Genomic DNA, 14,276 nt, shown 5'->3' on the forward strand with positions numbered 1-14,276 from the left:
AGAAAACAATAATAGTTCTACATTGTAAGTTGTTGGGAAGCTTTAGTGAGATGATGCACGAAAAGCAAGTCCATTGCCAGCCATGACACCCATGCTGATGCAGCCCAAGCCAAGTCAACAGGGGCCACTTAGGAACCATAGCAACAAGAAAAGTAATGATAGCGTCAGTACTGCCATTGTACAGTGACTCCTTGTTCCTCACAGCCCTGCAAGACAGGGGGTCAGTTTCCACTTGGCAGATGAGGAAGTTGAGGCTTAGCACGGGACAGTGTTTTACCGCAGGGCACCATGGGGAAGTGACAGGGCTGGCCTTTGGACTCGAGTCTGTCTGGCATGAAGGCTTGCCTGCTTTCCTCTGGGATGTGCTGCTCCTCGAAGGGAGATTTTGTTCCAGGTAGGGGTTCAGTGCTGGACAGACTTCCGAGAGTGGTTGGCCTGAAGGCTGGCCCTCCCCTTGATGTGGGGGGTGGCACTCTGGAGGTAGGGAGCCAGGTGACCTGAAGGGCCTTTTAAGGTTTGAGAATTGCAGACACGAATGTGCCCACTTCTAGCTTATTCTGTTCCTTTCAACAGATCTTTCTCATGTGTCCACTCTGTTGTGTGGGGGGAGTGGGGTGTGGCTAGGGGACACCGGGAAGCCATGAGAGCCAGAGGTCAGGGGCTATAGCACTGTGTTGCTCTGGGGACCCTACACAAGTTACCTGTCCCCCTGGGGACCCCCTTTCCTTTTTCTGGGAGGTCCACGGTTGCACTGAGGGGCCTTATGATCAAAATCCTGAGAACAGAAGGGCCAAGCCAGCAAATTGGGAGTGTCAGGGCCACACCAGGCCTTGGTGGTGGGTCTTTAGGACCTTCCTGCCTTTCTGTCAGCAGCTTGTTTTGCCGACTCAGATGCAGAGTCAAATGTAGGCTTGGGGGATGATCTGGGTACAGAATACTGATGCCAACGGTGGGATTTTAGTCACCTTAGTGCTAACAGTGCTAGCGGTCAGCGCTGGCCACATGTAGCCATGTGCAGTGCTGGGCTTTCACAAAGTATCCTTCTCCATGCCCACCTTGCTCTGTGAGGGACCCCATTCTTGCCTCTCACACACACAGTGTGGAGAAGTCACTTGCCCAGGGTCACTTGGGTTCAGAACAGGGCGTGTGACCTGGGCAGTTGCTGGGGTCAGGCTGTGGGCAGCGCAGGGGAGGGTATGGCATGGAAGATGGCGTGTGGTGCCCAGTTGTCTGCTAATCTGTGACTTTACTGCTGCTGCCTGGTGCAGGTTCTCCCCCGATGGGCGGCTCATTGTGTCTGCCAGTGATGACAAGACTGTCAAGCTGTGGGACAAGACCAGCCGGGAGTGTGTCTACTCATACTGTGAGCACGGCGGGTGAGTACCCCACCCCCCCTCCCACCAAGAGGACCCTCAAGCAAAAGGCTCCATCACTGGAAACCCCAAGCTACCCAGCTGCCCTTTGGGTATGAAGGCCACTTCCTCCACTTGTATTTTAAAAAGTGATGCTGGGACTTGGTCCCTGGTGAGTCCACCTCAATTCACAGTGTCTCCTTGGTGCCCCTTGGCCACCTATTAAGACACGTGGCAGGAGGGAGGGTGTTCTGGGCTGAGGGAACAACGTAAGCCAAGGCACAGGGATGGGAGTGCACTGGACGCCTTCACGTCTCTTCGGGGCCAGGGAAGACCTATGGCATGTGGCTGCCCTGTCTTTCCAGCTTTGTCACCTATGTGGACTTCCACCCCAGCGGCACATGTATTGCTGCTGCCGGCATGGACAACACAGTGAAGGTGTGGGATGTCCGGACTCACCGGCTGCTGCAGCATTATCAGCGTGAGTGTCTGCTGGCTTCTTGGTTCCATGGGGCCGTGCTGGTACCAGGGGTCTGATTTATTGCCGTGGTGCTTAAATGGCCTGTGCTGCCTGAGGATGGCCTTGGTGAGTGGGTAGAGTCTGGGCCTGTGGGGATCTCCAGGGGTGGGTAGTCTGTGGCATGGCTTGGAACTGTGGTCACAAGGTGGGCGTGGTGCTGCCTGGCTTCTGCCAGGTCCTTTGATGCCCGCCCACAAGCGGCAGAGCCACATGCTCGCTGCAGGGCCAGACAGGGGCCTCAGTGAATATCTGGCCAGGGCTCTTCAAGTTTCCGCTAGGCTTCTCAGGAGCTGCCCATACCATTCACCCTCAGTAATGGAGGCTCTGCCCTCCCCAGGTGATCTGTGGTGAAGGGGCAGGGCTGTCAACAGAGGTCACTGTTGTTGGGACCATGGCCACCTCTGGCCCCATGGTGTCTTCCACAGATGTGGGTCCATGAGCCATTGTGTAAGGGTGGACCTAGCTAGAGGCCAGGTTCAGGAGCCAGACCCAGGGCTTTGCCCCCAATTCAGTTGTAGCTCTTGGAAGGCAGGGCACTAGACATGGGCTGCTGGCAGGCTCCAGGTTGGGAGAGGGGGCTTGAGTGTGATGAGGGTGAGGTAGCCAAAGGTGTTGGGGGTTGCTGAGTATGGCCGGGCAGGGTGATGAGGGCCCCCAATGCTGGCGATGGGATTTGGGTTTAGGAAGCTGGCGAGGGACTATAGGAGGAATCGGGAGTTGTGCAGCGGGCAGAACAGGGATGGGCAGACTGTGGGCTCAGGGCTGAGACCAACCAGGGAAGAGACAGAGCTGGAGTTGTGCGAAGAACAGTGGTTGTTGGCTTGGGACACCATTTCCAAAATTCAGACCTGAAAATGGGAAGGATGTGGCTGGACAAAGGTGTGGGGCTTGAGCTGAGCTTCGCCCGCCCACATACACACCTCCCGCAAGCCCTATTCCTGGCTGATTCTCAGACGCTTGACTGGCAGTAGGAGAGGCTGGCACTTTCTTGAGGGTAGTGGAGGTGAGCAGACCTCCCAAGAAGGTGGAGAAGAGCCCATTCTTGAAGAGCATGTGGTGGAGGGTGCGCTCTGCTGCCTGCTCTGGCATTCCTAGCTGTGCAACCTGGGGCAGGTCACTTGACTCCTCTAGGCTCCCTAGACAGTGATAGGACCTGTCTCACAGGTGGTGTTGGGAGGATTATTGAATGGTCCACATCAAGACCTTAGAGTGCTTGCACAGAACAGGAACCAGGTACAGTGTTAGTGACAATGATGGCACTGATGATGCTGAGAGTCACAGCCCTGGTGTCCAGGACTCTGGTCTCCTGGGGAGGGTAGCCCGCTTGGTCAAGGTTTGCAGTACCCAATACTACCACCAGGTGGCAGGAGCCAGCCACAAGAACCAATTCTTTCTGAAATATTTGGCCCTGGGGTTTGTCACTGAGGCTATTCGTTTCAAAGAAAGGCTTCTGACAGGGCAGCATCCACGTGGAGGCTGTGCCTCTCCCTTCCCTCCTGCAGGCTTAGAGGCCTTTCTTCTCCTGTTCTGGACCAGGCCTGACTTAAGGGCTGGGAGTTGGGGCAGGTGGGCAGGTGCGGAGGAGTGCGGGGTGGGCACGCCAGCCTCTGAGTGTGAGCTGGGGCGGGGGCTTGGACAGGGAGAGGTGGGAAGGGAAGGAGCACAGGCTGCTGTGTTCTTTATCTGTAAAAGGCATGATGATAGTGCCTTGCTCACGAGGTTTGCGTGGAACTGACGGCAGAATCCACATGAGGATCCTAATACAGTGCTGGGCATGTGGTTCGTTCCACATGAGTCTTGGTTGTTGTGGCTTTGGGAGAAAGGATCTCTGGTGACCCTGGAAGGGTCCAGGCCTATCTGATGGATTGGGGCCCTGGTGTGAGCAGGGTGTAGCAGCTGGTACCCATGGGGGAGGGCCTTGAATGCCTTGCTTTGGCCTGAAGTCCAAGGACATGGCTGGAAGGCAGTGCTGGGACTGTTGCCATCACTTGAGGAGCAAAGGGATGAGGGGCGTCTGAGAGGACGGCAGCTCAGATCATTGGCTGGGGCAGGGGGCCAATGTGCCTGGGTGACTGTGCTGGCTGTCCATGCCTGATGTCCAAGTGAGGGCTGGACATGAGAGTGGGGGAGGGGTCAGGCTGGGGGCATGAATTGGAGATTAGGTAGAGGCAAATGCTGACTCTGGGACAAGAGAAGGACGGAGGCCACAGCCTGGCCCCCTGAAATTGAGGGGTCGCGGAAGGAAAAGGTCCACAAAGCAGCCAGAGTGAGGGGTATGGGCCCCATCTCCCAGCGGTGGAGGGCTGGGAGGGACAGAGCTGAGGGAATGAAGGAAAGTGGGATCTCATAAAACTGGTGGTCAGGAGGGTAGTGTGAGGCAGAGCAGTCAAGGAGAGTGGTGGGTGCTGGGGAGAGGTCCCTCGGGCTCTCACAGGAGCAGGCGCTCGATGGCTGGCAATGCCCTGGAGGTCATGGTTGGGTGAGTAAGCACCAGGGCCTTGTCCTCAGTGAGCCCCAGGTACATGTGGCTGTCGGCTCTGCTGTGAGGGTTCAGCCTGCTTTGCTGCTGTCCTTTCCTCCTGTGACAGATGGAGCCACTCATTGAGCTGCAGCGTCTTGTTCTAGTCTAGACCAGAGGCTTAGAGGGGCTTAGAATACCCTGTAAACACAGCTGGTCCCCCCCGCAGCCCTGCCTGACAGCAAACGGATCCATAGCCTCTCGGCTCACCTCGAGGGCTCAACGAGAGCCTGGGTGAGCTGAACTCATTTGCTGATGGAGGTACCTGGCTGGGTCGATCAGGTCTAGGGGCTCTTCTGGAGAGCTCTGTGGCTGAAACCCTCTCCCTGGAGGCACCCCCGGCCCGATCAGCAACAGCTGTCCCACCCTGCAAATGCAGTGGGGTCTGTTTAGAAGCCGGTTTCCCAAGAAGGGCCCCCAGCCCTCTGGCAGTGACACCTGAGCTGTTTGCTGTCCCTGATCCCTAGGAAACCCAGGAGAGATTTTAAGGACACGGTGACATCCGTGTCACCCCTAGTGACCCTGAATGTGCACCGGGAACTTCCTGAGTGGGCTTTAGGCATGTGAGGCTGATGGGCTCTTCTGAGAGGTTTTTTAGCTAGCGATACTGCGGTGTGTGGCTACAAGCCTCTGTCTGCCTGTGTCCCGCAGCCATGGTCACACTCCATGGAGGGCCCGTCCTGTCCCAGGTTGGAGTTGTTGGAGTCAATGCCTGCTGGGGGCTTTTTGGTGTCATTTGCTCTCAGACAAGGAGTTTCTGGGCTCTGGCCTCTCACTGGGGGGAGCAGTTCTGATCTCCCAGCTCTTCCAGGAGCTGGAGGTGCTGGTGGAACCCTGGGAGATCCAATCCCCATGGGGGTGGGCGAGGCTCCGTATGCTCCAAGCCCATGTTAAGACTGTTCAGACATCTGAGCTGCAGCCCTCTCCCCGGAACCACATCGTGCTCTGTGCTGCACCGGCACAGGCCAGCCCATTGTCCGGTGACAGGCTAGCAGTCAGCCAGGCAGGGCTCCTCCTCCCTAACAGGTGGGCAGCGTGTGAGACTTGCCCATAGTCACACAGCTGGAAAGCTGTGAACCTGGTCACTAGCCCAGGGCCTCCAAGTCTGGCACTGTGTCCACATCCTGTGCCACTTCCTTACACTGTGATGACTCCTGCCATTTCTGTGCCCCGGCTTCCTGGGAGAGGCTGTCTCCTTGGCTGGCTGTCCACAGGGCTTGGCCTGGCCCTCTCCAGAAGCCGGAGTCAGAACTCTTGCCCTTAATGCACCCCTGGGCCCTCACCCCACCCCATATAGGGTCTTGGAGCGTTTTTAGGCAGCTGAGTAGCCCACACAGCCTGACCCTTTCCTTGGAGTTTTCAGCTGGAAAGGGTTCATCTGGAGGCAGTGCCCTGTCTCACCTGAAGTAGTGGCTCGCTGGCTATTTCCTCCCCATTCCTAAAATGGGCACTGACATGCATTTGGAAAGAGGGATATCTTGGGTGTCCCTTACCCCTGGCATCAGAGCACCCTCATTGTATGAATCCAGAGCCCTCTGGAGACTCGAAGCCGCTGTGTCACTGGTGATGCCAGCTGTGCATCCCAAAAAGCCACCCCGGGTCAAGTAGGCTGAACCCTCTGTGGCGAGGGCCTGCCCCTGACAGGCGTCTCCTCCTCGGGCACCGGCCGGCTCACCAGAGGCTGCAAGGCCAGGTGGGCCAACCGTGCTCCTGCCTCCCCAAGCGCAACACGCTCTTAGGGGGTGAGGGTTCTCTTCTAATGACTCACTCAGTTGTGTAATCGTATGTGACTGTACTCATGGTTTTTACCGTATTTTATTAAGTATTTTGGAAACAGGCACAGTAAAAATTAGCAGTGCCCCGTGCCTGTCCTCCCCAGAGGCCACCCCTGCTCTCTGTCTAGGGCTTCCCTCCGGATCCCTCTCTGCTTGTGCACACGTGTTTGCACGTCCACTCGTGAGGAGGGATGGCCACTCTATGCATTTCTAATAGTCTTTCTGCTTCTGTCTGTGGCGTCTGTTTGGTCTTTGGTCGGCTGTGGCTTTTTTCCCCTGCTTGGCATGCCCCCAGCTTGGTAAACGCTGGTGGCTGTTGGGTCCTGCCCCCTCTGTGGCTCAAGTGCAGTATGAGCATGGGACTGGGGGCCTCTGTACTCAGCCCCCAGGAGCTGGCTGCCTAGACCTGTCAGCCCCTCTCCAGGCGGCCTCCTGGAGTTGCTGACTCTTGAGGGCATTCAGATATAAATATTGCGTTAGGTAAGGCCCAGGTGTGCTCGGGAACATGCATCCACAGCCCCCAGCATGGTGCATCAGCTGTGGGCTCTCCTGAGGACTGTCCGTGGCCGACGTGGTTCCCAGTTTTGCAGCAGTTCCTGCAGCTCATGGTGCCAGGACGAGGGGCGGTTTTAGCATTCGCCTTTATGTTTATGGCACCTGTGACATGGCGGGGTCACACCTGTGGTAATGGGTGTGGAGGCCCCGGGGCCTCCCTCTGCAGCTGCTGAGATGCCAACGGCCCTTGTATTGGCTGTGGAGTTACTTTATCCTCATGTGGACCGCCCGAGTCGAAATTAACCCGACGGCAATGGGTATGTTACCTTTAAGGAGCCCTGGTGGCACAGTGGTTGAGAGTTCAGGCTGCTAATCTAAAGGTCGTTAGTTCGTATCCACTATCCGCTCCTTGGAAACCCTACGGGGCAGTTCTACTCTGTCCTATAGGGTTTCTATCAGTTGGAATCAATGGCAACGGGGTTTTTTTTTGTTTTATTTTGTAGCTCAGTGGGGGCGGAGCCAGGGGTGGTGACGCACAGCGTGGAGACGCAGCGCGATGGCAGCAGTGGTGGCGGTAGTGGTTGGTGCCAGATGCAGGAGGAGAGCTCGCAGGCCAGAGGGGGTGGTGGCGGTAGCCTGAGGCACGAGTGGCGGCAGTAGAGGCGGAGGTGGAGGCAGAGGCAGAGAGAAAAAAGGAAAAGGAGCTCTGGTGGTGCAGTGGCTAAAGCGATCTTAAGTAAAATGGTCGGAGGTTCGAAGCCACCGGCTGCTCCCCAGGAGAAAGATGTAGCGGTCTGCTGTGGTAGAGATTTATAGCCTTGGAAACCATATGGGGTCGCTGTGAGTTAGAATCAACTCGATGGCAGTGGGTTTTGGTAGCTCAGTGATTAAGTAGTTGGCTTCTAACCTAAAGGTTGGCGGTTCAAGCCCACCCAGCAGCTCCGCAGGAGAAAGACTTGGCAGTCTGCTTCTTTTAAGATTAAAGAAAAAAAATCCTATGGGGCAGTTGTACTCTGCCCTACAGGGTTGCTGTGAGTCGGAATCGACTCAGTGGCAACGGGTTTGTTGGTACAGTGGTTAAGCACTGGGTTACTAACTAAAAGATTGGTGATTTGAACCCACTAGCCGTTCTGCAGGAGAAGAGATCTGGCGACCTGCTTCAGTAAAGATCACAGTCTAGTGAACCCTATGGGGAAGTTCTACCCTGTTCTGTATGGTTGCTTTGGGTTGGAATTGACTCAGTGGCACCTAACAGCAACCTTTAGAGTTAAACGGTTAAGCAATTGGCTGCTAAATGAAGGTTGATGGTTTTAGTACACCCATAGGTGCTGCAGAAGAAAGGCCTGGGGATCTGCTTCTGAGAAATCAGCCATTGAAAACCCTGAGGAGCACAGTTCTACTCTGACACACATGGGGTTGATTATGAGTTGGAATTGATTGATAGCAACTAGTATTTATGTTACACTTGGTTTTCCTAAAGTAACAGTATATAAGACAGATTAAATGCTAGCTTTGAGCACTCTTTCTGCTCTAGTTTGACTGCTCGCTGTAGTGGGAGAGGATAGAGGAATCTTTACTTTCTCTAGCCTTGCGCCACGTGCCTCTGCCTGCCCTCCGTCCCTGGCTGCCTGCCCTCGGCTCTGGAGGAATCTTCTGTTCTCTCCAATCATGCTGCTCTCCCAGGAAATCCTTGTGGGGCTCTCCCAGTTCCTCTGAGCAAAGGCCACCCTGGCCCAGCCTCGTCACAGCCAGGCCCTGAGCCTCTCTTGGCCCTGATTGCCCATCCGCAGGCTCCGGCCATGCTCCCTGGGCATCGGGACGGCACCTGACAGATGTCCTTCCCCCTAGTGCACAGCGCAGCGGTGAACGCCCTCTCCTTCCACCCCTCGGGAAACTACCTGATCACGGCCTCCAGCGACTCAACCCTGAAGATCCTGGACCTGATGGAGGGCCGGCTGCTCTACACGCTCCATGGGCACCAGGTGAGGGGCATTGGACTGGTGCTAAACAGCATGGAGCGAGGCGGAGGTGCCTTCTTGAGGCCTGTGCACCTCAGGTGGCCTTCCCTTGGAGCCCACTGGGGACAGCTGCTGTGGTGCCCTCACAGCCTAGGCATTGGTGTGAGATGTGGAAACGGGTTTGCCACCCATAAGACCTGCAGGGAGGAGGGACAGAGGCCTTTTCCCGTGACCTCGGGTAGAAGCGTGGGGCCTGGTACTGGTGCCCCTTAGAAGGAAGTACAGGAGTTATAGTGGGAGAGATGGGAGGGAGCATCTGGGCATGGTTAGCAAACTTCCTCCCAGGGAAGTTTAAATGGATCTGTCCACTAATGGCCTCAGAAATCCCATGGCCCTGCAGTTGAGTTGAACCCTGAAATCCATGTCCCAAGTCGCCACTGGGGTCCCCTGAGGGTTCTGCGAGAATTAGACATCGATGCCTTTGGAGACAAAGACAATGACAAGTGTTTGGCAGAGGCTGGTGTGAAGGAGTGGAATCTCTTGTGTATTTTTTGTTTGGAGAATTCCTAGAATTGAATCAAGGGAGCAAAAGCTTTATTTCTCAGCAGCCGTCACCAAAGTATCTGGGGCCCTGGACTCTCTGAATGGGTTGTGGCCAGGCTGCGTGGGCTCCTGGGGATCTGAGCTGGGCTGCTTGGGGCTCTCCCTAGCCACTGGCCTGAGCTCAGGCCTCTCACACACACTCCCTCAGGAAGTGTGGCTGAGCCGTCTCCTGCTAAGCAGGAGGCAGGCAGGATAGAGGTGGAGGACAGGCCCTTGAGGGCTAGTGAGGCCAGGTGTGTTCATGGATCCTGGGTGAGGTGGCCGGATGTGGGGAGCCCATCCTAGGGCTCTCTGAGCTGTTGTTGTGGATCCCCTGCCATCCGAGATAGGGCACATGGGGGCCATTTGGCCATGGCTGGGGGCCAGGGCCTTCCTTCCCCTTGCTGCCGTAGGGCCTGGAGGCCACTTGCTGCCCTCAGGTTTGTGATGACCCCGGTCTTCCCTGTCAGAGACCCGTGTGGTGTGCAGGGCTAGTGGGCTGTTTACACTGGGTAGGCCGGCACAGCCAGACACAAGGTACGGCTGGGCTGGAGGGACAGCTGGTCTTGTCACAAGCATGTAATCCCCCTTGCTGGGGAGGTACCCGTGTTAACTCCTTGGCAGGGTGATTATTTAGACTCGCGTTCAACTAGTCTTGGATCTTATTACCAGGAGGGCTTTTGAAAACCATGTGCACCTTGCTACCTCTCCACACTCCTCTCCAAAGAAAAAAAGCAATACACAAAAACAAGGTGCAAACAGATGCACATCAGTGATCCCCTGGCAATTTTTCTCTTCTTGTGAGGGCTCTCTAACCAGCCGCCTCCCTCTGGCCCTGTGCCCACTCGGATGTGCTCTCTAAGGGAGCACACAAAGGACAACGCGTTGACATTGTGCTCCCTGAGGAGCGAAATGGAGGTCCCGGGGCATCTTCTTGCACGGTTGCTTGTCTGCTGTTGAGCCTGGAAGCGTGGAAACACAGCAGGGGGATAGCTGGCATTGTAGGGTGTAGAGACTGGGAAGTGGCTGTGGAAATGCTGGGTTGTTTCTTCAGGGTACTGAGCTCACAGTACCCAGAAGAAAGCAGAAAAAAGTTCATCTCTGTTGGTCTTGCCATCTGTTTGTCCATCCCTCTTCACTCCTCGCCCCATTGTGCTGGGTACTGGGTGGGGTTCCCAGCCTAGGGAGTAGGCGACTCCCTGGGGAGGTGGACAGAGCCGAAGGGAGAGTATGAGGTGAGAGAAGAGAATGGCAGAGGCAGGTTGAGCCTTACAAGGTGCTTGGGGGATGTGGCGAAGAGGCTGACCCTCATCTGTCCCATAGGGTGCAGCTCAGAGGAGAATGGGAGCCGGTGTTCGAGGCTCACATTTTTTTCTGCCCCTACCTCCAAAGTTATTGTTGAATACAGACACTGCAGTGGTTTGCCACAGGTTTTAGGGGCTCTTACTTTTGGGATACCTGTGACACCCTGCTCCACTGCAGGGTACTGCAGGTGCCAGATGTGGGAGCCCCTGGGCCTGCAGGTGATGCCGCCCTACACCAGCTTGCTGAGGGTTCTGCTGACTGATTCAGGAAGGAGGGAGCCCAGCCAGGGCTGCTCTGACTGTACTCCATCCCTGTGCTCACCATAATCCCTTGTCTCTTTCCAGAGAACAGTGATTGCTTCCTCATTCTCCTCATCCTCTCTTCGAGACCCATGGGGAGACTGCTGTGCACCCACGACTGGTGGACAGCTCCGTGTTGGTTCCCACAGCTGGCCCCAGTGGAGAGGTGCCCGACGTAGGCAGACCTGACCCACTTTTCCTTGCTCCTCTGCAGAGCTGGGTCGCTACACTGAGAGCATTTTCTCTTGGGGGCTTACCACTGATGTGGAAGCGTCATCATGATTGAAGAGTCTGGTCTTGGAGCTGGTGCGAATGCGTGAGTGTGTGTGAAGTAGGGCTGGCTGAAAGCCTTATTTACCCCAAATAAAGCCCAGCTCACTCCCTGTGGCCCCAACCTGGCAACCCTGGCACTGAGGTTTGCCAGGATTTGCTGTGGCTCCTTTGTCTGGCCTGGCTCTGCCCCTGGGCTTAGGGAAATTCAGTCACCCGATATTGGCTTCCTAAGGATGGGTAGTACGGGAGAGCGGCCTGAATTTGGTCAGTTGGTTAAAATAAAGAGCCCGCCAGCTGGGCTGAATGCTTAGTGCTTGTGGAGGTCCATGACCAAGAGTAGGGGCTGCTCACTCAGCCCTGAGGGGAGAGAGAAATCCCTGAAGGTGGAGCCACATATGACCCAGCATGTTTGAGGACGTCCAGGACTCATGAGGGTTTGTGAAAGATGCTGTTGGCTGGTTGGCTCATCTCTGGGAAGCTCTTTGAGGCCCCGTTGACCCTTTGGGGGTACATGTCACCTTCTGTTGAGCCCTGGGGGAGGGTCCGACTGGAAGTGAGGCTGACAGTGGGCTAGAGCTGTGCCTGGCTCTGCATTAGTGCTGTGCACTGGTGGCTCCTACACCTGGTAGTGGGTGGGTAGTGCTCATGGACTCCCCACTCACAGAGTCCAGGGAGATGCACAGCTTGGCTGTTTGGTGACTTGGCATTCTGCTCCGGTAGGTCGCGATGTAACGCGGGCCTGGTGACCAAGTGCCTGATAGAGCGTATCTGCTACCAGCCACTTCCTGAATCCTGTGGTTGGGCAGCTGCAGGGCTTCAGAGTGGGTCCTGGGTGTCAAAGGATTGTCTCATAGATAGAAAGGGAAAATTTGAAGGTATTTTTGAGTCCAGACAGGGAAACTGAGGGTCAGAGAGAGGTCTAGACTTACAGAAGTCTCACATGGCTTAGGCCAACAGTTGGGACAAGTACTCAAATCTTTGCCATTTCCACCATGCTCACTTGTTTGCACATATGGCTTTTAAAAGTTGAGTTATGATCTCACTCCTGTTTTTAGATCGCCGGTCTGTGTGGATGCCACCCGGCCTTGTGGCCGCTGTGTTCTGCATGCCCCAGCAGGAGGTAACCTGTGAAACTTTGGCTTGGACTTGGAGGACCTGCTTGTGGGAATTCCCAGACGGGAGGGAGGGCCGCTGAGTTTTTCTGCCAATGGAGCAGCAGCTACCTCGTACTTCCATTTCCACTCTGTGAGAAGCAGGTTGCGGGGCAGAGGCCAGCAGAGAAGCCAGCCACAGGGAACTGCTGCTGAGGCGAGGCTGGCCTTGACTTGAAATGAGGGGCTCTGGGCGCTGGCACTACACCTCCATGCCCTACTGCAAGGGTGGCCCAAGAGAGCCCACTTGTTGCACATACACCCGGGCCCTCCCCTGGGGGGCATGGGTAGGAGAGGTGGAGACAGAAGGGTCAACGGAGGCATGCTGTTGGCTGCCACTCTCTTGTCTGTGCTGAGGCTTGACATTTTCCTGACGTTCCTTTTGTTGTCTCCTACGGGCATGGAGGCACCAGGACCAAGGAACTACTGTGTGCTAGCAGGCTAAGGACAGGATCGTCCACCGTGGCCCTGGGTCTCCTGGGCTGGACCTATGTGCTGGCCTTAGGGGTGGGAGGGCAGCTCATCAGCCCAGGGGTCTGACCCTGTGGCAGCTTGGTGATTCTCTGGCGTTGCGATTGGCCACACTTTCCATCAGCCTACTTCAGGGGTCTTTAGACAGGTTTGTTTTGTGTGCCTGAACTGAGCATCGTTTACAAGTTCCCTGAAGTCATCTAAAAAATTCTGACGCTACTCTCCTGCTACCCTGGCTCCGGGACTCTTAAATTACAAAAGGCTATTGAGGGATGCGGCTGGGGCTGAGAGGGTCTCCTGCTCCCGCAGGCTGGGACCTCGACACCATGTGTGCTGTAGCCAGGAATAGAGCTCTGTGGCTGCAGCTGGGGCACATGGCACTCTTTAGAAGCTTCCACAGGGCGAGTGTGGCTGAGTGATTTGGGTAGTGAACAGAGAGCTGGAGCCCTTGCTGGCTGACCTCCATGGGTCCTGGACCATCAGCTGCCCTGCTGCTCTGATGGTGAGTGAGCTCAGCACTGGCAGGAGGTCGGGGTGGCTTCAGGTACAGCACACTTTTCCTTTACCAGGGGCAGGACGGGTAGAGGAGCCTGTTGGGGCCGAGAGGTGGGGTGCCCTTCCACCTCTAGCCTGAGTCTGCCTGTCCTGGGTAGAGAATGGTCAGGTCAGGGAGATGCTGCCTCCCTGGATATGGAGCAGGGCCCCCCTCCTCAGCCTTCTCGCCTGGGAACACCGGGGCTGGTGAAGAGCCTGCCCCAGGCACCTTGCCAGCACCTTCTTTGACTGAGGTTGAGTGCCAAGGTACGTTTGGTTGTGCATCTGGTGGGTGGTGATGCCCAGCCTTCTACAGAAACACCCCGGTGTTCCCAGGAACAAACAGCTTGTACCTGCCTGTTTCTGGCTTTGAAAACCCATGGGAGCCCCCATCTTGTGCAGTGGAATCATCCTGACCTCAGGGAGGCAGCCGACTGGGAAGGAGTGATGTGGGCAGTGAGGTCAGACCATTCCCAGCCTTGCCTCTTACTGGGTGACATTGGCAGGATTTTGGCTTTGCCGAGCCTCTTTCTTCATCTCTGAGATTGACATCTCTGTATCTGCCTCTTAGTAAGAGATGACATGTTTAAATTGCTCAGTACCAGACTGGCACACAGTAGGTCCTCACAGCTCTTGGAAAGTGATCTGATGCTGTTTTCGTGGGAACTCTTTATAAGACCATTAGGAGTTTCTTTTTCGGGCGCGGCCCTGCCACCGAGTGGGTGATGGACAGTCAGTGTTCATTACGAAAATGAGTCCGCGGTGGGGCTGTCCATGGTGACTTAGCTGCCCCGTTAATGGGAGAATGCCCGTTTCCTCTCCTGTCACCCACCCATGGAGTCTCTTGGGGAGTTGTGTGGCTTTTAATTTTGTTCAGAGTTGATCTCTTCTCCCCCAGAATACTCTCTTGCTTTGGCTTTCCTTTCATCGTGCAGTTCCTGACATCTCTCCTCCTGGTGGGGGGGCTGAGGTGACTCCCCTGACCCAGACACGCTTGTCCCATCAGCTGCCCCCTACCACTGGCTCGAGGGTCATTGTCACGG

The 14,276-nt window shown here is 55.9% G+C and overlaps 1 protein-coding gene across 8 annotated transcripts in view; it reads left to right on the forward strand.

The window, feature by feature from the left end:
- Positions 1-14,276, forward strand: part of POC1A (POC1 centriolar protein A) — a 95,587-nt gene that overhangs the window by 32,637 nt on the left and 48,674 nt on the right. For 7 of the 8 annotated variants that reach the window (XM_064274440.1, XM_064274441.1, XM_064274444.1 and 4 more), the window contains exons 5-7: positions 1,269-1,376; positions 1,718-1,833; positions 8,509-8,642. In XM_064274440.1, coding sequence (XP_064130510.1) covers positions 1,269-1,376; positions 1,718-1,833; positions 8,509-8,642 — 358 coding nt within the window. Of the gene's footprint in view, positions 1-14; positions 395-1,268; positions 1,377-1,717; positions 1,834-8,508; positions 8,643-14,276 lie in introns of those variants that run through there. The other variant, XM_064274445.1, reaches the window with a different exon arrangement.

This window comes from Loxodonta africana, chromosome 22, assembly GCF_030014295.1.
Source record: "Loxodonta africana isolate mLoxAfr1 chromosome 22, mLoxAfr1.hap2, whole genome shotgun sequence".
Lineage (NCBI taxonomy): Eukaryota > Metazoa > Chordata > Mammalia > Proboscidea > Elephantidae > Loxodonta > Loxodonta africana.